The 23,863-nt window shown below is 41.4% G+C and overlaps 1 protein-coding gene across 5 annotated transcripts in view; it reads left to right on the top strand.

The window, feature by feature from the left end:
• The window catches only part of LOC124718808 (bifunctional purine biosynthesis protein ATIC), a 101,560-nt gene that overhangs the window by 24,407 nt on the left and 53,290 nt on the right, over nucleotides 1-23,863 (top strand). For all 5 annotated transcript variants that reach the window (XM_047244424.1, XM_047244425.1, XM_047244422.1 and 2 more), the window contains exons 3-5: nucleotides 1,153-1,356; nucleotides 12,574-12,729; nucleotides 13,632-13,764. In XM_047244424.1, the coding sequence (XP_047100380.1) occupies nucleotides 1,153-1,356; nucleotides 12,574-12,729; nucleotides 13,632-13,764 (493 nt within the window). The remainder of the gene's footprint in view (nucleotides 1-1,152; nucleotides 1,357-12,573; nucleotides 12,730-13,631; nucleotides 13,765-23,863) is intronic.

Raw genomic sequence — 23,863 nt, 5'->3', positions numbered from 1 at the left:
AGCCTTAAAAGCAGTTTCAAATTGAAAGGCCATCTGTGAACCACATGACATTATTACTTTTATTATTGTTGTTATTATTAAACATTTTTATATTGCTTCCTAGCCAGAAGAGTTTTTTTTAATGTCTTTTGGAACTTGTGGGATTACTTTTCTTTTTGTGTATAATTGTGATCATTTACTAAGGTGAAGTGCAGTTTCCCACTATGGTTTTTTATTTTATTTTATTCTTTATGTCTGCAAACACAGTCTGTTCCCTGCAATTCTTTCTTGTAGTGAACATGTAGTCTCAACTACATCATTTTTATGTTGCTCATTCACTTAGAATTAGATTACTTTAACTCAGTTAACCATTCAAAATATATTTTCCAATTTTCGTCATTACATGTCACCAACCGACTCAGTTTCCCCCACATGCAAACTTCAACAGCCACGAAACTTACTGGCAGATTAAAACTGTGTGCCCGACCGAGACTCGAACTTGGGACCTTTGCCTTTTGCGGGCAAGTGCTCTACCACCTGAGCTACCGAAGCACGACTCACGCCCGGTCTCTCAGCTTTGCTTCTGCCAGTATCTCGTCTCCTACCTTCCAAACTTTGCAGAAGCTTTTCAACAGCCACATTTGTCCCTCCCCCCCCCCCCCCCCCACCCCCTCCCCTTATGCCAAGGAAGTCAGCACTATCCCATGTTGGAATGCTGCAGTCCACTAAGCTTTTATAGCCTCACCACAACGAGTAGTATTACTTCAATAAATTATAGTTGACTTTATTATTTCTTTTTCGGCTCCACGTCGTTCAGAGGTAAGGAATCATAAGAGATGCCACACATTGTGTGTGCCATGGGTCACTGCAAACTCTCTCTTGTGTTTAGCAGCTATCTATTATGCTATCTCCAGATATTGATTACTTTTGTGTTAGTCACCAAAATCTTGTAGCGCTATGTATTCCATTCTGCACTTTCTGTAAGTCTGTAAGTCCTTACTTTCGCTCAATGGGGCTTGTTAGTAGAAAATTTTAGCATTGTTATCTATTCTTCCAACTCCGCTCTTTCTTGGTTGAAGCATATTTAATATGGGGTACAATCGAATATGTAGATCAAATAATGTGAAATTCTAAGTACTTTGTAGGAGTCAACAGAATTTTTTATGATTTCAGCTCTGTTAAGTGTCTCCGACAAGACAGGCCTGGTCTCCCTGGCGGAAAAGCTGCACTCCCTGGGTCTGACTCTGGTAGCATCTGGTGGAACGGCCAAGGCACTGCGTGACACCAAGCTCGCAGTCAAGGATGTGGCAGAAATTACCGGCGCACCCGAAATGCTGGGTGGGAGGGTGAAGACTTTGCACCCGGCAGTGCACGGAGGTGAGTGGATGGGTTGAGCAGGACACTGCCTTTAGATTCAGTAAACATTCTGCACTTCGTTTCTAAAGTGGATTTTCCACTGGAGTTAGTGGAAATGAACACAAGCAAACAAACATTCAGAGAACAGTTCACTAGTGTGTACTGACATTAATTATAATTACACTGTCCAGTCAGATTAATGTGACCACCCATCAAAACCCTCAAATTTCCACCTTCGCAGTGCGAGATGTGCAGGAAAAGTTATGGAAGGTACCGACGAGTATGTGGAGCCGTGCCGACTCCAGTGCTGTGGTCAGCTGTGCTAGGTTTCTTGGTTGAGATTTATGGCATGAACAGTCAGTTGAGGTGATCCTACAGATTCTTGATTGGGTTTAAATGAGGGGAGATTGGTGGCCAGGGAAGTACGGTAAATTCATCCCAGTTCTCTTCAAACCGTGTGCGTACACTGTTAGCTGTGTCACACATTACATCGTCCTGCCGGCAGATGCAATTTTGCCGAGGTAAAACAAACTGAATGTAGGGGTGGACACGGTCCGCAGCGATAGATGCGTGCTTACAGTCACATAGAGAACGCCAAGAAAACACACTACCTCCTGGTTGCGGGGTGTTTGCTTACAAACATTTCGTGCTGTACATGCCAATAGCCAACTGTCTGATGGAACATAGTATGTGATTTACCCGAAATGACAACCTGTTGCCATTCGGAGGGCATCCAGTTGAAGAACTTCGGTGTGAATTCCAGCCTTCGTCACTGATAAACAGCAGTCAGCACGGGTGCACTAGCCGGGCACCTGCTGCAGACGCCCGTACTTGGCAGCCTTTGCTGGACGGTTATTATTGAGACATTGTCGGTTATCCCTCAGTTGGTTGCTCAGCAGTTGCGCGTCTGTTTGCCTGTACACATCTCCACAGCTATCACTGACCCTTGTCATCTGTGGCACGTGGTGCCCACAGTTGCCTCGGCACTGGTCTCGGATAGTGCATTTTGCTGAGCACAGTATACTTTAACTACAGTGACATGCAAACAGTTGACAACTTAGCCATTTTGGAAGTGCTTCCACCCTTGGGCCGAAAGCCAATGTAATGCCCTTTTGGATGTCAGATCTGTTGCTCAATTTCAACACTACAGCAACAACTGCACTGTTTTCTGCCGACATTCTTTATATACCCTCCATTGCGAGTGCAGCCATCTGTCACCTTTGAGGAGCTAATGCTTATTGACATTGAAAATAGATGGTGGTTACAATAACGTGACTGAACAATGTATGAACAGTTGCAGTAAACCTAAGATCAAAGTCACCCTGCATCAGTAGTATCCACATTCAGTCAAAAAAAAAAAAAAAAAAAAAAAAAAACATAATTTTCTTTAAAATCAGGAAATAATTACAAAAATTACAATAATTTAAAATTTAAAACTGCTGTTGAATTTGGTTGTCTGCACCTCTATTACATGCTTGGGAAAGAGCTACGTAGTGGACCTCCCTTCCATCAGTCATAATTTATGGATGACGTATGTGCATTAAAATACCCTTTGGAAGCCTGCCCATTATCTAATACATGTTTTCTTAATTTACCTTGGAATTTTAGTTTTTATGGTGGAAAATCTGTTTCAACATAGTGCTGACATAAACAGCACACTATTCAACAGATCAGTCTGTTACCTCAATCTTTATTTGGCTTTCACATTTGTTTGTTTTGCCAACTCACAGCCAATTTATCAGTATTTCAGTCTTAGATCTTTTGTTATGCTACAGATCAGTCTGTCATTTAAACAAAGATTGGGGGGCAGGGGGGGGGGGGGGGAGCAGGATGGTCCAGTATCACACTTTAATCTAAGGTTTTGTTCATATATTGAAACTTACTTTGCACAGTTCTGTGACAGCTCACTTTGGTGTGTATTCCTATTCAGTCGGTAAAGTTATTTTTGTGCACCATTCCTTTTAAATATCCCAATAGATAAAAAAATCACAAACAGGTGGCAGCCACAACTTCTGCTTACTGTGCGCTCTTTTCCGAAGGCTTCATGAATAGAGACCATGATTGATGAGGCTTGTGACACACAGAATGCAGTAAAATTTGACTACCAGAAACTGCACACAAAACTCTAATAATGTTATCATGGAGAGGAGCTTAAAGCACAATGCGGGGGTTTTAGGAGTACCAGTAGTGATTAGTTTGAGTATTCACGTGCTCTGTAAGATGAAACGAAGTTTCATTTTTCATCTTCAGTTAATCAGAGAATGCCAAACACTTTTCTCAAATAACTCAAAAAAACTACAAAAATACTTTTACAAAATTGCAATAATTTAAAAATGACAGTGGATGTTGAAAATGTTTGCCCTTCACGTGTATCTATGCATTTCTTGTGGTCATGTAATCAAACCTCCCCCCCCTCACACACACACACACACACACACACACACACACACACACACACATACACTTCCCCCAATACTGTAACAGTTTACTCTGGTGTCTGGTAGCAACTCAGAGTTGCAGTGTATGGAATGCCAGAGACATATGAGGATGAGCATTAAAGCATTGGAATGCTATGAAAACTTTTTTTGTGTTAAGATCATAACACAGGTTTCATTTAAGATAATGCCAAAAAAAAAAAAAAAAAAAACTAAAGTCCCACATTATGGCCTGATTGACCACTGTATCATCCTTTGTCGATCGCGTTACTTGGATGTGGTACAGAGGGGCACGGGGTCAAGACGCTGCTCTAGCCAGTCAGCTTTCTGAACATTGGAGCCTCCACTTCCCACTTGAGTAGCTCCTCAGTTGCTATCCTGAGGTTGAGTAGTGCGCCATGCTCCAGTTCTCTCACTGAGGAAAAATCCCTGACAGTACTGGGAACTGAACCTGTATCGTCTGCATATCAGAGAAGGATACAGACCATTGAACTATGGAGGCACACATAGTTAAGTAGCTGTAATGCACCTTTGACATCGAGATGTGATCTAAAGATAATGGAATTTTTTGTTTTCCCTAAAGAATCTATATTTATTCCTAAATATCAACTTTGTCCTCTTCAAAGTGATCCCCCTCAGATATAATACATTTCTGCCAGTGCTTTTTCCAATCTTGGAAGCTCTTCTGGAACTCACTTTCCGGTTATAGTATTCAGCTCTTTCAGTGATTCTGTTGTTTTCAATGGTGGAAAAAATACTTCCTTTTATGGTTCTCTTCAGCCATGGGAATAGAAAGAAGCTGCAGGGGCCCATGTCAGGCGAATGCAGTGGCTGTGGCAACATGTTTGTTTATTGCCAAAAAATCACGAACAAGCCTTGAAACGTGAGCAGGAACATTATCATAATGCAATTTACACGAGTGGTGTTGCCACAGCTCCTGTTGTTTTCTTTGGATTGCTTCACATCAATGGCGCATCAGGAAGTATTCCTTATTGACCATACGACCGTAAGGCAGGAACATGTGATGCACAATCTCGTTGTAATTGAAGAAAACAGTGGTGAAGAACCTTCACATGTGATCGAACTTGTTAAATGTTTTTCAGTCATAGCTATTCACACAGCTTCCTTTGGGATGATTGGTGTTGTCATACCCGTACAGCTATGTTTCATCACCTGTTAAAACATTCTTTAGAAGTTCTGGATTGTTGTCGACTTTATTCAGCAGTTCCTGAGCGGTGTCCATGTGAGTTCAGTTTTGCTCGAAACTCAGCAAACTTTGCTGCTCCACATCTCATGCCCAAAACATAAAAAAAAATTTGGCTTGAGTCAAAGGAAATGCCAACATCATCAGCAACCTCTTTGATGGTGACTCAGTGATTTTTCCAGAACCATTTTCGTTGCTCCTTCTGCATTGTCATCAGCAATTCGTGTGCTAGGGCACCCATGGTGGTCATCATTTTCTCGACCCTATGTGAAAGGATTATACCACTCGTCAACTCTTGTTGTACTCATAGTAGATTCGCCAAAAACTACAGTCAGCATTTTGAATGCAGTGCTGCACTTTATCCTATTTTTCACTAAAATTTGATCCAAATTCTTTAATCCATCTTTTTCGAAAGTAGAAATTCACCAAGCTCTTGAAAACACATACAACTGTTTTTGACTGTCAACAATAAACTAAATGTTCAAAACAATTGAAAATGCAAAATATATAAGGAATGTCCAAACCAAAAAGTAAAAAGAATCGAAAATTGGATCTATAATCATAGCTAACACTTGGCTTAAGAATCATGAAAGAAGGTTGTATGTGTGGAAGAGGCCTGTGGACACTTGGAGGTTTAAGATAATTATATAATGGCAAGATAGAGATTTAGGAACGAGGTTTTAAATTGCAAGACATTTCCAGGGGCAGATGTGGACTCTGACCACAATTCGTTGGCTATGAAGTCTAGATTAAAACTGAAGAAACTGCAAAAAGGTAGGAATTTAAGGAGATGGGACCTGGATAAACTGAAAGACTCAGAGGACGTAGATAGTTTCAGAGAGAGCATTCAGGAATGATTGACAGGAACAGGGAAAGAAATACGTAGAAGAAGAATGGCTAGCTTTGAGAGATGAAATAATGAAGGCAGCAGAGGATCAAGTAGGGGAAAAGATGAGGGTTGGTAAAAATCTGTGGGTAACAGAAGAGATATTGAATTTAATTGGTGAAAGGATAAAATGTAAAAATGCAGTAAACAAAGCAGGCGAAAAGGAATACAAAAGTCTCAATAATGAGATTAACAGGAAGTGCAAAATGGCTAAGCAGGGATGGCTAAAAGACAAATGTAAGGATATAGAAGCATGTATCACCAGGGGTAAGATAGATACTGCCTACAGGAGAATTAGATACCTTTGGAGAAAAGAGAACCACCTGTATGAATATCGAAAGCTCAGATGGAAAACCTGTCCTACGAAAAGAAGGGAAAGCAGAAAGATGGAAGGAATATATAGTGTGTCTGTACAAGGAAACTGTACGTGAGGGCAATATTATGGAAAGGGAAGAGGATGTAGAGGAAGATGAGAAGGGAGATATGATACTGTGTGAAGAATTTGACAGAGCACTGAAAGACCTAAGTCAAAATAAGGCCCTTGGAGTAGTCAACATTCCATTAGAACTACTGATACCCTTGGGAGAGCTAGCCCTGACAAAACTCTTCCATCTGGTGAGCAAGATGTATGAGACGGGTGAAATACCCTCAGACTTCAAGAATATAACAACTCCAATCCCAAAGAAAGCAGGTGCTTGACAAATGTAAAAACTTCAGAAATAATAGTTTATTAAGTCATGTTTACAAAATACTAACACGAATACTTTACAGACAAATGAAAAAACTGGTAGATGCCGACATTGGGGAAGATCAGCTTGGTGTTCGTAGAAATGTTGGAACACTTCAGGCAATACTGACCCTGTGACTTACCTTAGAAGATAGTTTAAGGAAAAGCAAACCTACGTTTCTAGCATTTGTAGACTTAGAGAAAGCTTTTGACAACATTGACTGGAATACTCTCTTTCAAATTCTGAAGATGGCAGTGGTAAAATACAGGGAATGAAAGGCTATTTACAATTTGTACAGAAACCAGATGGCAGTTACAAGAGTCGAGGGGCATGAAAGGGAAGCAGTGGTTGGGAAGGGAGTGAGACAGGGTTGTAGACTATCCCCGATGTTATTCAATCTGTATATTGAGCAAGCAGTAAAGGAAACAAAAGAAAATTTTGGAGTAGGTATTAAAATCCATAGAAAAGAAATTAAAACTTTGTCAGAGACAGCAAAGGACTTGGAAGAGCAGTTGAATGGAATGGACAGTGTCTTGAAAGGGGCATATAAGATGAACATCAACAAAAGCAAAACGAGGATAATGGAAAATGGTCAAATTAAATCGGGTGATGCTGTGGGAATTAGATTAGGAAATGAGACAGTTAGAGTAGTAAATGAGTTTTGCTGTTTGTGAAGCAAAGTAACTGGTGACTGCCTAAGTAGGGAGGATATAAAATGTAGACTGGTTAGGGCAAGAAAAGCATTTCTGAAGAAGAGAAATTTGTTAATATGAAGTACAGATTTAAGTGTCGGGTAGTCTTTTCTGAAAGTATTTGTATGGAGTGTAGCCATATATGAAAGTGAAAAATGGGCGATAACTAGTTTAGACAGGAAGAGAATAGAAACTTGGGAAATGTGGTGTTACAGAAGAATGCTGAAGATTAGATGGATAGATCATGTATCTAATAAGGAGGCACTGAGAAGCATTGAGGAGAAGAGTTTGTGGCACAACTTGATTAGAAGATAATTTTCAGTATGCTGATTCTTATTCACGTTTTATTCCAATGCAGATGGAGCTTCAGATGTCTTGAATACATTGTCTAATTCACTTCAGTGATGCACTTGTTGCAGTATAGAAATACTCTGTGGACTGAAATATTTGTGAAAAAGTAGGCAAGTCAAGGTATAGATACCTGGACTGATAGTGTACCACTAGAAATGTCTTCTTTGGTGAATCTATCTTATGACAGGTTTCAACTGGAGTCTGTGCATCATGCCCTGTTCGCAAGCAACCTCTTTCATTTGTTTGTATGTCTTCCTACCATTTCCTCTATTCCCTCTCCTTTTGTCTCTATAATTCTTTGTTGTAGACAATTCCTACACAGTATATGTCACGGCCAAGATTTTTTCCTCTTACTGATCACATTCAGTAATCTTCTTTCTTCTCCTATTTCCCTTCATCTTAAGCAATATTCTCCATAGCCCCATTTCAAAACTTTCTGAATATCTTTCTTATTCCCCCCCCCCTCCCCCCCCCCCCTCTCTCTCTCTCTCTCTCTCTCTCTCTCTCTCTCTCTCTCTCTCTCAACTGTCCATGGTTCACTCCTGTATAACACTACACTCCAGTCATAACATTTAGCAAGTCTTTTGCTGAGCTCGATTCAAAGTCTTGCAGATGTTAGTAACTACTTCACCTTGTCAAGTGCTCTATTTCCCGTCTATATCCTTCTCCTTGTTTCTTCTCTGTAGCTTAAGTACCATGTCATTAAACTTCTCAGGTACATGAAGGATTTAGTTGTGCTTTCTTTTTCCCACCTAAGAAATGTTACCTGGAGCTTGATTCATGCTTAGTCTCATCTCTTTTGTCTTTCCTTTATTTATGTTGATTGCATACGCCTTGCCCTTTCTTGCAGTACTCTTAAACATCTTCTGTAGCTCGTATGATTCCATGAGCACTGCTTTTATAGTCTTTATCCTTTCTCCTTCAGTTAAAATATTACTTGCATCCTCTATGGCCTTGCTTTTTGTCCATATACTGGGTGAAGCAGCTAAGTCATAACATCCTTTGTATCTCCCCAACCGTAATAGATACAAAGATGCTGTTTGGACAGTGAATTGCGGCTGACAGGGGCTGCTTGAATACATCACATTTCATGTTTGTGCTATTTTTTATTACAGAGATATGAGGCCATCTTTGGTTTTTAAAAAATGTAACCCTATGTTAAATTTTAGCGTAACATGATGGGCTTAAAAAGGTGGTTTCAAATATGTGTATATCATTATATTTGGGCGAATAGTTTTTGAGACACAGATGCATTCTCGTATCGTGTTCGTTCTTCGAAGAAGCGTTGTCCAATGTGACCTTTCTTGTTGTGTAGAGGACATGGTAAACGTAGTGAGTCCGTCCTTACACAAACACCACACCCATTTACCTGACAATAGAAATACATACTGTGATATTTTGAACAAAAATTAACTGATGATGTTGCGCAAATATTATTCAGTTATTTGACAACTGTGATACCAAAATAGTAGACAATATACAGTATTAAAAAAATACAAGATGTTAATACATTTTAAGTAACAGAAATACAAATGTAAATGAGGAGGCCCTTATTGGTAACAATTATTTTGTGTGTATTTGTTTTTTGTTTGAAAATATTTATTATTGATCACAATACGAAGCAAATACGCACTAAAATGCAAAATACATACTGTACATGATACAAAACTTTACTGAAGCATGTGCTAAAAATGCTTTCCCTCTGCTGTAATGGACATTTGTAGTCGCCGTTCAAATGATTTGTCAACGGCTGTGAGGGTGTCACGTGAGATATCAGCGCACGCTTCGATGATACGTTGCTTCATATCGTCTGGCGTACGTGGTATTTGAGCACGCACTTTGTTTGAGTGTTCCCCACAGAAACAAATCAAGAGGGGTCAAATCAGGAGACCGGGCTGGCCACTCCACTTCAGCATGTTGTCCTATCCAACAATCTGGGAACTTTCCATTTAACAGCTCTGTAGCCACATGGGAAGAGTGAGCAGGACAGCGTCATGTTGGAACAACGTGCACTGATGCGTAGTTAGTGGTACCTCTTCCAGCAAAATGGGCAGAATGTTTTGCAGGAACTGTGCATAGTTATTGCCATTTAGTATACCCGGAATGTCGTACTGCCCCACAGTGACATTTCCGACAATGCCGCACCACACGTTAACACTCTACGGTTGTTGATGCTGTCGAAGCCAATGAGGGTTCTCTATTGACCAGTAATGCATATTATGTAAATTCACATTACCATGGTTGGTGAAAGTCGCTTCATCAGTGAAAAGCACCAATTGAAAAAACGTTGGATCATCTTATAGGCACTGCAGAGCAAACCGGCAAAATTCCTAGCAGCGTTCAAAATCCATACCGGAGAGTGCTTGATGTAATGAGAGGTAAAAAGGGTGAAATCTATGCCAGTGCAATACGGGTAGAACACTTCTCTGACTTATACCTCATTCCGAGGCGATATGTTGTGACGAAACAGTAGGGTTGTTATGTGCCAGCCTCTTCATGTACCTCGCCAGTTGCAGTTTTCTGCCTTGTTCTCTGTATGGTGTTCCTTGATCCCGATTCAAGTAGTTTCTTGTAAATATGTGCAAGAAGCTGGTGCGTAGGATGCTCACGATCAGGATACAGCTCTCCATATTGCTTTATTGCTCTAACAGCATTTCTTCTGCTTTCACCATACACTAGAAGCATATCTAACTTTTCTTCGTTAGTGTACATGTCTGCTCCAAGAAACTGTGATGGAAATGCAGCACATTTATACCCTTCTCTCCAGCTACCTTGTGCGTCACCTTGCGGCGTTATTGAGAAGCAGGAAAACAACGTCTTCCCTGTTAAGTTCCTCATTGGTCAACAGGAAAGGCCACATTGGACAACGCCGCTTCGAAGGACGAATACAATATGGGAACATATCTGTGTCTCGACAACTATTTACCTAAGTATTATCATATGCACATATTTGAAATTGTGTTTCTAAGCTCATCATGTTACGATAAAATTTAACACAGGGTTCCATTTAAAAAAAAACCAAAGATGGCCCCATATCTCTGTAATAAAAAAAATAGCACAAACATGAAACGTGAAGTATCTATTGCGATTGGGGAGAGATAAGGGGTGTTATGACTTAGCCTTCTCACACTGTATGTTGTATAGCTATGATGATAGTGTGCGATGTTCGTTACACTCCTTCTAGTATTCATCTCTTCTCTAGCATCATTCCCTGCTCACATCACCTTTGCTTTGCATACATTTCCTTTATTAACCTTCTATCTTTCCAGTCTATACCAACACCTTTTAAAATTCTCAGCAGTATACTCCAGTTGAGTCTTATTGAAAGATTTCTCCCAGTCGATAAAATGAGTAGACACCTTCTTGTTGATTTGTCATTCTTTCTCCAGTCATGCCCAGGCAATCTGTAGCACCTCAGGTTCCCTTATTGTTTCTGAACCCACTCTGGCCTTCCTCAATATTTTCCTCAATTTTCTTTTCAGTACTCCGTAGTGACTTAAAAAAACTAATTGTCCAATAGTCTTTGTATTCTTTTATGTTACTCTTTTTCGATAAAGATACTAGAGCAGTGTTAAGTAGGTCCTGAGAACAAATTCCTGTGTCATAAACTCTGTTCACTGCCTCAGCCAATCTGGCTATTAAATTTGGACTTTCAGTGCCAAAGATGGTATTCTATGACAGCCAGTATGTTCTTTTCCTGGAGCTCTCAAATTGCTTTCTTCAGATCCAATTTCAATATCTTGGGACCTAAGTCTTCTTTACTCTATCCCTCTTCATCTTTGAAAACCAGTCAGCTGTTATATGCCTCTGCACCGTATAACCAAGATCAGTCAACTTGAGCCAAATCAGATAGAAATTGTCTGGGATAATGGAGACAGTCGAGCAGTGAAACATAATGGTGAGTGCTGAATCAGGCTTAGTCTTTCGTTGACTAGCATTTATTGAGGAACAAATAATGGAAACTCCACGTTGGAATATCAGCAATATATAAGGAAAAGGATGGATCGCTACTCACCTTAAAGATGACACATTGAATTGCAGGCAGGCACAGTGAAAATACTGTTACACAATTAGCTTTTGGCCAAAGCTTCCATCGGAAAAGAAGACACACATTCATTCATACAAGCAAGCACACCTTATGCACTCATGACTGCCATCTCCAGCAGCCAGGTCTGAAATGCCTGGATTATGTACGTGGAATACTGGGCATCCTGGTCCAAGCTGCCGTAGATGGTGGTTGTGTGTGCATGAGGTGTGCTTGCTTGAACGAGTAAATGTGCGTTTCCTTTTCTGAAGAAAGCTTTGGTTGAAAGCTAAGTGTGCAACAGTATTTTCATCGTGCTTACCTGCAACTCAGTGTGTGATCTTTATGTTGAGAGGAGCAATCTATCCTTTCCCTTGTATTATTTGTTGAGGAACAGGTTCATATGATTTGCAACAAGACTGCCTTTAGAAGAGGAGGTGCTTAATTGTTGCTCCCTTAATATAATGACATGCTGCATGGCCATGTGATAACCACTACAGTACAGCTTGCTTCAACATTCTGCAGTTGAATAACAACAAAAAAGTCTGGAAATTCATCATTGTTAAAATAATAGCAATAATATAGTTGTAAGATTATTAGGAAGGAAGATTAGGGTTTAATGCCCCGTTGACATTGAGATCATTACAAGAGAGAGCACCAGCTCAGATGAGGGAAGGATGGGGAAGGGAACTGGCCATACCCTTTACAAAGAAACCATCCGGGCATTTGACAGAAAGTAATTTAGAAAAATCGTGGAAAACATAAATGTGGGTGATGGGACGTAGATTTGAATGTTTGTCCTCCCAAATGCGAGGGCAGCGTGCTAACCACTGCAGCACCTCACTCGGTGATTTGGTGAATGAGCTGCACTTAAACATCTTTTACTGAAGTATAACATAAAAATTTCCAATGTTTCAGGTATCCTAGCACGTTTAACTGATTCTGATCAAGCTGATCTGAAGAAGCAGGGCTACAACTTGATAAGAGTGGTTGTGTGTAACCTGTACCCATTTGTCAAGACTGTTGCAAGATCTGATGTCACAGTTCCTGATGCTGTGGAAAACATTGACATTGGTAAGTCATCCAATATATGGTATTTTGTTTTCCAAAGTAGCAGGTATCTTCCTAGTGTACTTGTTTAAATTTAGCTGACAGAGGCACTAATAGCATAAAGCAGCATAGTGATATTATTTTAAGGAATACCACAACCAGCCACTTTTTTATTTATTTTTATTTATGTCGATGTCCATTTTGGGCTTTCACCCGTCTTTTCTTGGCATGATACATATTTCATTCTTCAGTTAGTACATTGTAAATTTTGGTGCTGTGGCTGGTCTGTGCTGAATAATTGTTTTGTTTGGTTACTATACTTTGCAAGCTGCGTAAACGATTGGCCAGAGACACAATTTTGTGATCCAAATAAAGATGTCAGATGCTGATGTGGCAGATACTGCATTGTTTTTGTGCAACATACAAATGAAAAAGTGTTTGTGCCAGGATTATAAATGGGAAAATCAAAACAGCAGCAACAAGCGGAGTAGAAAGTAAGGACTTTGAGCGGTAGGCAGGCATAAGGCTGCTAGGTATCCATACTAATAAATAGGAAACCCACTTTGTGGCTCATGGTGCACTTTGCCAGTTTCAGGTTACCTTGTCTAATGACACCTGGGAGAAACAATCCCCCTCCCCCAAATCAAAAGTGAAATGTTGTCATACTCTACTCATTAAGAGACGTCTTTCTCCCCTTGCTCACTACACCTGAGGGGTTACCTCAAGTCAGTCAAGATGCAGAACTGTAATCCAGAGACAGTGTATTCAGCCAGAACATTGTAGTCGCACAGGTTGTATATCTTGTGTGGGGGCTGTACAGCTTTACTTTCATTATTATTTTGTGTTGTAGAAATGAAATGTGGATTGGATTACACCTGTAGATTAATTAAATTTTGGCTATAAAGAAGTGACATGGTGAATTACAGGTGGGGTAACGCTGTTACGTGCGGCTGCCAAGAACCATGACCGTGTTACTGTGCTCTGTGATCCTTCAGACTACGATTCGGTAGTTGCCGAAATTCAGAAGTCGCCTGGCAAGGATACTGAACTTGCAACGAGGTAGGCTGCCTTTCATTTATACTTGGTTACAGTTGTCGTGTGGAAATTTGTAAGCATGTTGTGCGATGTATTTTTAACATTGTGTAAATTTTCATGGTTTGGTAGTAGTGATGGTGGCGTATTTGTCTGTGAAACAGTTTGCAAAGTAGTATTAGTCACTTCAATATATACAGAGACATGTAAGCACGATTTGACCTAATTTGCATTACAGTTATATTTCATGATGTGGGCTAGACAAATGCCCAGTGGGCAGGACATTTATAAAAGGGTATTAACCCAAAGCGGTTTTAAATTCCCAAAATGTGGGAATTTATAAAACAAAGGGTACTCTTTAAAGTTTTTACTGCTAGAACATATAATTTATCAATTGTAATAAGGTATGGAATGATATTCCCAAAGTTAAAAGTTGGTAAATGTTTAAATTTAAAACTACGTATATCATTCATTGCCTTTATTACTAGGAACCAAAGGACAGAAGAGAGAAGCATGGTTTTTTAACTAGCACTCCAACTTGTAGTGAGGAAAGGGCGTGTATTGCTGACAGCTGCTTATCATTGATAATGTCCTTTTTCTTTTTACAATTTCTGCTATTGTCCCCCCCCCCCCCCCCCACCCCACCCCCCCCACCACCCCGCACTCGCGTGCGCGCGCGCACACACACACACACACACACACACACACACACACACACACACACACACACACAAAGATGATGTGACTTACCATACGAAAGCGCTGGCAGGTCGATAGAAACACAAACACATACATACACACAAAATTCTAGCTTTCGCAACCAATGGTTGCTTCGTCAGGAAAGAGGGAAGGAGAGGGAAAGACGAAAGGATGTGGGTTTTAAGGGAGAGGGTAAGGAGTCATTCCAATCCCGGGAGCGGAAAGACTTAAGCTAATTGCTTTGAAGTGTAACACACTTCATAATCCATTTAAATATCTGAATAATATAGACAAATGATTGTCAACAACAAAATTATCACTAAATGCATTAAACAGCTGGCATGTGTTTTTTGGTGATAAATATATTCTTAAATGTTAAACTGTTTTCATCGAGAGGAAATAAAGAATGGTTTTATTGTCAGATGCAGCAACATTTGAGGCAGACTACAATTGTCTATTCTGCTCCTTTATTTATCTGCGTTGGTATGACTGCACCGCTGTGAATATAAAACTGGCATAAAAAAGACTTAATAACAAAGAATCGATGCCCAAGACACTGGAATCATTCGATTCTGATACTAGTAGAGTCCTAGATAATCGATGATTCTTTGAATTTTGGATTGGAATTGCCACATCATACATCCCTAATTAAAATCTTTATGATTACCCTTTTTGTCACTGTAATTCCAGTTATTCTAAGTAAATATTAGTGCTATTGCCATAATTACATGTAGTAGATGATATTTTGAGTCAGGTAAGTCATGCAATTCTGTGAGTTATGAAATTGGCAACAATGGTCTGTCTGTCTGATAGGCATTGAATTCTATGTGGTTGAGTGAGAAGCGAAGTAACTATCATTTGTAGTGAGATTGCTGAAGCAACCTCAAACATGAATCCAGTATTGTCAAAGTTTCCAAGCCTGAACCACTTTCTGTTGAGTTTGTAATAACCATAAGAGGCATTCAAAAAGAAATGAGCTGGAGCCATAATGACAGAAACCAGTACCCGTATGTTAGAAGTATTAACCCTGGCTGTTGACACACTTGTCCCACTGTGACACAAGGCAGCGAATGGCTGTCTCATAAAATTCCCGGGGCTGCGATGATAACCAGTTCCGCACATACAGCTGGATGTTTGTCATCAGAGATGAATCGTTTGCCCCTAAAAATTGCGTAATTGCAGGGAGAGAGGTCCGAACAGTATGGAGGATGGCTGAGAACCTCCCGTCTGCAGCAGTGCCGTGACTGTGTTGGCTGTATATGAGGCTTTGCATTGTTGTGGAGCAGAATGATCCCACGGGTGAGAGTGCGTGGTCATTTTGATTCAATCGTTTGGTGAAGGGTGGTCAATGTTTGAGAGTGATGCTGGTCTTCACTTTTGTCCCATGCTGCAAGAAGGGAATCGGAAGGGGGCCATCTTGGTCAAAGGAGGTCAGCATGATGATTCACCTCGGACTACCACCTCCAGCTGTACGTGAAGAACTAGTTAACATCGCAGCCCCGGGAATTTTATCAGACAGCCGTACACCACCTTGTGTCACATTGGGACAAGTGTCTCAACAGCCAGGGTCAATACTTCCAACATACAGGTAATGGTTTCTGTAATTATGCCTCTGGCTCGTTCCTTTTGTGAACGCCCCTTATACAAGCAATGGCTGCAATCGCAAATGTTTTACAGATGCATGGGCCAGAAAAGTTTCTGTTGGTGATAGGTGACAGTGCTGCAAACAAGACAGCTGCATTGAATTGGGTGAAGGATTAAGTTCCTTCTCATTGTTCCACTTGGATTCCTAGCTCACCCCCAGAGGTGCCATCTCCCCTTTCGCAACCTGAGTCTGACATCTTATTTATGGATGTCACCCCATCCTTGTCACTGACCGAGTGACATGATCACCTCTTGGCTTCTTTATGTCTATCCCTCCAGGTAGGCCACTTCCTTATGTTGGTCTACCTTAATACAGCAACTCCTGCCCCTGTTTCTCTTCCTTTGGGACTTTAGTGCCCTGCACCCACTGTGGGGGAAGTGCCACTTAAACGGGTAGGGGTCTCCTAATTGACCAACTTACTGCAGACTTCAATTTGTGTCTCCTCAATGATGGGCCCTGTGCCCATTTCAGTGCCGCACATGGCACCTTTACTGCTATCGATCTCACGAGCTCCTTATCTGCTCTCGTGGCTTCCCTACATTGGTCATCCCATGATGATCTTTGTGACAGTGACCACATTCCAGCGATCCCCCTGCTGCCGCCAGGTCCCCACGTTGGGCATTCCACAAAACCAATTGGCCTTTATGTACATCTGCTGTGCACTTCCACACCTCCCTCTCGAATTGCATTGATGCGGTTGTGAACTATTCTTAAAGCTGCTGGCATTGCTGTCCCCCCTATCTCAGGTCTCCCATGTCATTGACCAGTACAGTGGTGGACCAAGGATGCAGCAGTTGCCGTCCAGGACCAGCGACATGCGCTGCAGTGATTTAGACACCCTTTACAGACCAACCTCCTTGCTTTTAAGTATCCCTGTACGAAGGCCTTATTAAGCAGAGTAAAAAGGAATGCTGGGAACGCTTCGTTTCCACCCTAGGGATTTATGCCTCTTTGTCGCATGTTTGGTCCAAGCTCCATAGCCTTCTGGGCTGCCAGTGACAGTCAACTGTCCAGGGTCTTAACCTCCAAGGTGATGTTTGCACTGATCCATTGGTCCTTGCAGAACACCTTGCACCACTCTTTGTGATGGCATCATCATCCTGTTCGTTTCTGTGCCAGAAATGCCGAGTTGAACAGACCCCCCCCCCCCCCCCTGTTTCAACCTGCAACATGCTGAACCATATAATGAACTCTTCACTGAATGGGAATTCTTGCAGGCTCTTACCTCTTCACGAGGCACAGCCCCAGGCACAAATTCCATCTACAAACAGATGATCCGACACTTGGACATTCCCCAGAGGCAACGTCTCCTCAGTCTTCAACCACATTTGGCTCAAGAGTGCTTTCCTGTCACAATGATGAGACAGTATACTTATCCCCATCCTTAAGCCTGGGAAGAACCTAACGTTTCTCGACAGTGACCACCCAATTAACCTGATGAATGTACTTTGTAAACTGCTCGAGGGGATGGTTAGCTTCAGATTATGTTGGTTACCCGAATCTCAGGGCCTTTTGTCTCCATATCAGTGTGGCGTCCACAAAGGACAATCTCCAACAGACCATTTACTCAGACTGGAAACAGTAATCTGACAGGCTTTTACTAACCATGTTTTTTTTTTTTTTTTTTCATCCACATAAAGGCATATGACATGGCTTGGGCACATTTTAGTTACCATCCATGACTGGTGCTTCCGTGGCCCCCTTCAGATTTTTATCCATGAGTTTTTATCTCACTGGCTCTTCCGGGTTTGAGTTGGCACTTCACTCAGTGCCCATCAGATTCAAAAAAGTGGTATCCCACAGGGTTCTGTATTAAACGTCACACTCTTGCTCCTAGCTGTCAATGGGCTTGTAACCTCTGTTGAGCATGTGGTTACCCTGGTGTTGTACGTCGACGATTTTTGTATATGGTGCTGCTCCCGCTCAGCAGCATCTGCTGAGTACTGGCTCCAAGGCGCCATCCAATGGGCCTCTGCGTAGGCCATCTCCCATGGCCTCCAGTTTTCTCCCTCCAAAACGCAGGTTATGCATTTTTGTCATTGACCCGCAGTAAACGCAGATACAGAACTTTATTTAAGTAACCAGATCCTCGATGTTGAAACACAGTCCTGTTTCTTGGGCCTTATTTTTGGTAAGAGGCTGATGTGGCTGCACCATATTCGCCACCTAAAGACTACATGCATGCGGAAGCTTAATGCTCTCTGCCTTGTGGCCCAAACATCTTGGGGTCCAGACCATACCACTCTACTTCTGTACCGTGCTCTGGTCTTGTCCAGATTAGATAATGGCAGTCAGGTTTATGACTCGGTGGCTGCTTCCACTCTGCAAATACTTGACACTGTTCACCATTGTGGGGTGTGTCTGACTATTGGTGCCTTTCATACTAGTACCATTGACAGTCTCCTCACAGAAGCAGGGATTCCCCTTCTACAAATATAACAGAACCAACTCCTGGTTTCTTACACAATCGCCATTCACCAATTCCCTAACCATCCCGTGTACCCTGACGTTTTTTGCAACTGAGGGATGTCTCCCTTCTGACAACCGCCCACGGGTGTTGATTGCCAGTTGGCATGTGTCTCACTTCCCCCTGTCAGAATCTCCATTTCCACTCACTGGAATGCACCCCGTGTGTTTCCTCCCACACCCCACTTTGGATGGTGCCTAGACACGGATTAGGACCGACCTATTCCAGGGTCCCAAGGTCTGTGTCACCCCTGTGGTTTTCCGGCATCTTTTATGTGCCATGCTTGCAGAGTTACAGGGTGCCACCATCTTCTACACTGATGGTTCTAAAACAACAGATGAGGTGGAATATACTTCCATGTCTCCTACTGGCTTATAACACCATTTATTGCCGGCATCATGTAGTACGTTCACAGCTGAGCTTTTAGTCATTCACAGAGCCCTCCACTTGGTTTCTCAGACCTCTCTGCACCGTGTTTTAATGTGTACTGACTCGATGAGCAGCCTGCAGGCTATTGACTGATGCTACTCTCACCACCCTTTGGTCTCTGCTATCCATGGCCTTCTCTCTGCCCTCGGCCAGGCTGCCAGCTCAGTTGTCTTTCTCTGGGTCCCAAGTCATGGGGGCATCCCAGTGAATGAACTGGCTGACCGTTTGGCCAAAGAAGCATATGCTTACCCCCCCTCCCCCTCCCCCCCCCCCCCCATTCTCGTCAAGATTCTAGTTGCAGATATGCGGAACTGCCAACTCTCTCTTTGGTGGAATGCCATCTGTTGTGCTACTGCTCATGGTAATAAACTCCACACAGTGAAGGAGTCCATTGCAGTTTGCCTCTTTCTTCCATCCCTCTCGGAAGGACTCCACTGTTTTGTGCTGTCTACACTTTGGTCATACCTGGCGCACCTATTGTTTCTTCCTGCATAACAAACCATCCTCACAGTGTGGCTGTGGAGCCAGACTGATAGTATCCCACATATTGGTGGAATGTCCCCTTCTTTTGTGCCTTTGTGCTAAGTATAGCCTTCCAGATTCCTTAATTTTAATATTAGCAGATGATTCACAGATGGTTGAACTGATCCTCAGTTTCCTCCATGAAAGTGGTTTTTATTTCCACATACACGGTGGAGGAGTAGGGCAGGGTGGTTGTGGTTGGGACCTCTCTTCATGTCTTCTTGGTGTGGGACCCCATGACTACTCCGCATGGAAGATTGTTCTTTTTTTCCAGTTTAGATTTGGCCTCACCTTTTATGCTTTTTACTGTGTGTGTTTTAACTTCATTATTTTATGATTTGACTCCCCTTTCCCGGATCTGTCCACTTTTAGCAGACCCTCTTTCTTCTGTGAGTAACTTTGGAATCGTGGGACTGATGACCTTGCCGTTTGGTCCCATAAACCCTCTCAGTAAGCAATCCATCAATCAGTCAGCCAATCAGTGGAGCAGGAACATGACCTAAGCCTGTCAATCCCAAGGAAAAAGTCCATATTGAACAGTCCAAGCAAAATGGGAAAGGAATCCGGTAGTCGGTGAGGAATAAGATTTAGGAGAATAGGAGGCAGAGTCAGAACTTCATGACTCTTCTTCAACTTATAAGGATCAAGCAGCTGACCGAGAACAATTTCTTAATTTTTTGCAGTAGTATAGTGTAAGTAAAAATACCACCTACAGGCTAGCTACTCAACATAAACTATACTTTACTTCAAAAATTAGTTTTAAGCTTGAATGTTGTTTTCATTTTTATTATGTACTACCCCAAGAATTGACCTCATTAAAAATGCAAATAGTTATGTTTACAGTCCAATTTATTTCCCCTAATAACGGTCCCCTAACTCCCAAGCAACTATTTGAACTTGGTTACCCACTCCCTGAAAAGCAGTGTTGCAAAACACCTTTTCCAATACAAAATATCATGTTAAATTTTTTTTATAAGGGCTACTTGTCAATTAATCTTTAAAATGCATAAATGCCAGGACATTATGAACTTTGGGCATCTGCCCACGGATTTATCCTAGGCATCTGCCCCAACTTATAAATGCTCAGGCTTCTTGCATCAGTAGTTATATAACATTGTTGGTCTGACTTATTTTCAAAACACTCACAGATATGTGTGTATGTTCACCCCCTCCCCCTACACACACACACACACACACACACACACACACACACACACACGTACGTACGTATGTGCTATCCTTCCTTTCCAAGACTTGGGTCAGCAGCCTCATGTGTCAGTGAAGGCAACTGAGAGAGAAACGAGCAACAGAAACATTTTTGTGTACAAACACGTCACTCCACATTTTGTCTACACATGTGCATTACTTATCCAAAATATTCTTTTGCACCTGTATTCCCAAGCCATATTTTACTGTGTGGAGGAGGGTACCTTGTGTATCACTGTCACATTCCCCTTTCCTGTTCAAGTTGCAAATTGTGCGCAGGAAGAACATTTGCTGGTAAGAATATGTGTGAGCTCAGATCTCTCTGATTTTATCTTTAGTCGTTTTGCAAGATATACATAGGAGGAAGCAATATATTTGCTGGTTCTTTTAGGTATGTACGCTCTAATAATTTTAATGGCAAACAACACGACAGTGTAAAACCCCCATCTTGCAGTGTATCACTGGAGCTGGGTGAGCATCTCTGTGATGCTTTTGTACTTGTCAGATGAAACTGTGGTGAAACTTGTTCTTCTTTGGGTCTTCCCTATTTCCTGTATAAATCAAAGCCAGTACAGGTCGAAGACTGATCATCTTATCAAATATTGTTCAAATGAGGGTTTCTTAAACTGTTTCCTTGGTGAGTGGACTACATTTCCTCTGTATTCTTTCAATAACTCTCACTCTATCATCTGCCTTTCCCCTGCAATTTGTTTTACATAGTTGTTTTCCCCTAAATTGCTCTGCACACATACTCCTAAATGTTTAATGGTTATCACAGCTTCCAGAGCCTGTTAGGCACTTGTGTAATAGTACATAATGTGTCTTTCCTTCTATTGATGTACAATACATTTTTTTAAAAAAAGTTATATATCAACTGTCAAGAGCTGCTAGTAAATAATTCTTTACCCAGAACTAGTTTCACTCTTCAGATTCTTACCAGGTATCCTAATTACTAAGTGCAAGAAAATGAACACATTTCATATTTAACTTTCAGTGCAGTGCTATATGGTGTAGATGACAAAGCACAATCAGATGTCAAATAAGTAATTTTGTCACTTATAATAGTCTACATAGCACTGTTAAAGCTTTGGCATCAAGTAACATAAAACTTGTTCTCCATAACAGAAATTAAAACTATAAAACATCCTGCTGTCATTATGAATCAAGACACAAAGGAATTAAAGATATTAGCTGCCAGTGGGCATTGATTTATATAAATGGGGAAGAGTTGAAAATTTATGCCAGACTGGGATTTGAACCTGTGTCTCCTGCTTACTAATATGGCTCTAAGCACTATGGGACTTAACATCTGAGGTCATCAGTCCCCTAGACTGAGAACTATTTAAACCTGACTAACCTAAGGACATCACAGACATCCATGTCCGAGGCAGGATTCGAACCTGCAACTGTAGCAGCAGCGCGGTTCTGGACTGAAGCACTTAGAACCGCTCAGCCACAGTGGCTGGCCTCCTGCTTACTAGGCAGATCCGCTGACCACTGTGCCATTCGGAGACAGTGGTTAACAATTATCCCAGCATGTCTTCCATCAGACCCAAATTCTCAACATATCTATACACTACTGATGTAGTACCTCTTGCCAATTATCCTCATTACTCGTGGCATTTTGCTGATTCCCGTAGGCATTTGAGGTTGGTGTGCGTCTGCAGTGAAGAGATCATTTGCCTTCCTCATCTTAATTATACATGTGGGGTGTCTGTTCTTTTGGACATGTCCGAAAGAATGGAAACGACTTATATGATCCTTTCTGTGCATATGCATACAAAGCTTGATCTCTTATGGGAATTGGTGAAATGCCACACGTAACGAGGATAATGGGTAAGGGACACTACATCAGTAGTTTGTGGATAAATTGAGAATTTGGGTCTGACAGGAAGTGTGCTAGGGTAATCCATGCAGCTGTGTTAACCACTGTGTCCGGATGGTATAGTGGTCAGTGCATCTGCCTAACAAGCAGCAGACCTGAGTCTGAACCCGGGTATGACACAAATTTTCAAGTTTGCTCATGGCAGCTAATGTCTTTAATTTCTTTGTGCCTTCGGAAGGTAATGGGGGCTGACAGCATTCATACATGGAACAAAATACTTAATACAATGTCTTTGTACAGTGTCAAGAATGAAGTGTACCAAACACTATTACTCTTTGTTTACATGCTACAGACTGGTTCTAACATTTTGTGTGGACGCACTACATACTGGTGGGTACACAACTGATTTATGTTTACAAGTCAAACCAAAGATAATAAAGTGTAGTACACAGTATGTCTCCATGCCTCAACATTTATGCTACAGTCCTTCAGATTATAAATGTTTTATATCATATGAAAATTTCTGACAGTTATATAGGTAAAACTTATGATATAGAAGTCATATGCAGTAGTATGTTGTATGTACTACAATAAGGTAAGTGTTCAATCAATTTAATAAGTAATGGGTCCTATTTATGCATTCTCACCTATGTGAAATAATGTAAACTGTATGTTCTATATGAAAGTCTTTTATTTTACAGCAATCTTTGAGGGGAACAATACACTCCAGTTTTAACATTAGTCGTGTATGAGCGGGTACATTTATACGTGTGAGACACACTTGGTTTATAATTTCACTCCCCTGCATATAGGATTTTACAGCTTAGTATAAAATGCTGTTTTCAGGACCAAGTAATAACTTAAATAATTTCTCGATTGATGAAGTTCTGGGAGTGCCGCTTGTTAGCAGTTCTCCTCCTCTTCTAGTATTTCTGCTGTGAAATATCCAGCTACCCTGCTTTATCGAGTAAATATGGGAATATTCTCCAGCTCCATACATATTATTTGTGGGGTCCTCAGAGATAACAGTAGACTAATTATAGCATGCACAGGATGATTTGAGCAATCATTGTTCCTGTGCTCCATATGTAAATGGAAAGGGAGATAACTCTAATGTGTTGTACAATAGGAAGTATTCTCTCCCATGCACTTCAGTGGTGTGTGGAAGGTTAATGTAGATCTTTGAGCTACCAGTAAACCCATGAACTGAGCCAGTCCGTGTTTGGTGACAGTACCAACGGAACAAATGCCACATGGGTAGTAAACGTTTGCAAGCCCTCTGCTAGAGACGTAGTTGGTGATGGACTCTGGTGATAAGTGTTACACCACATTG

This window comes from Schistocerca piceifrons, chromosome 10 (assembly GCF_021461385.2).
Source record: "Schistocerca piceifrons isolate TAMUIC-IGC-003096 chromosome 10, iqSchPice1.1, whole genome shotgun sequence".
NCBI lineage: Eukaryota > Metazoa > Arthropoda > Insecta > Orthoptera > Acrididae > Schistocerca > Schistocerca piceifrons.
This window is presented reverse-complemented; position numbering and strand designations above follow the sequence as displayed.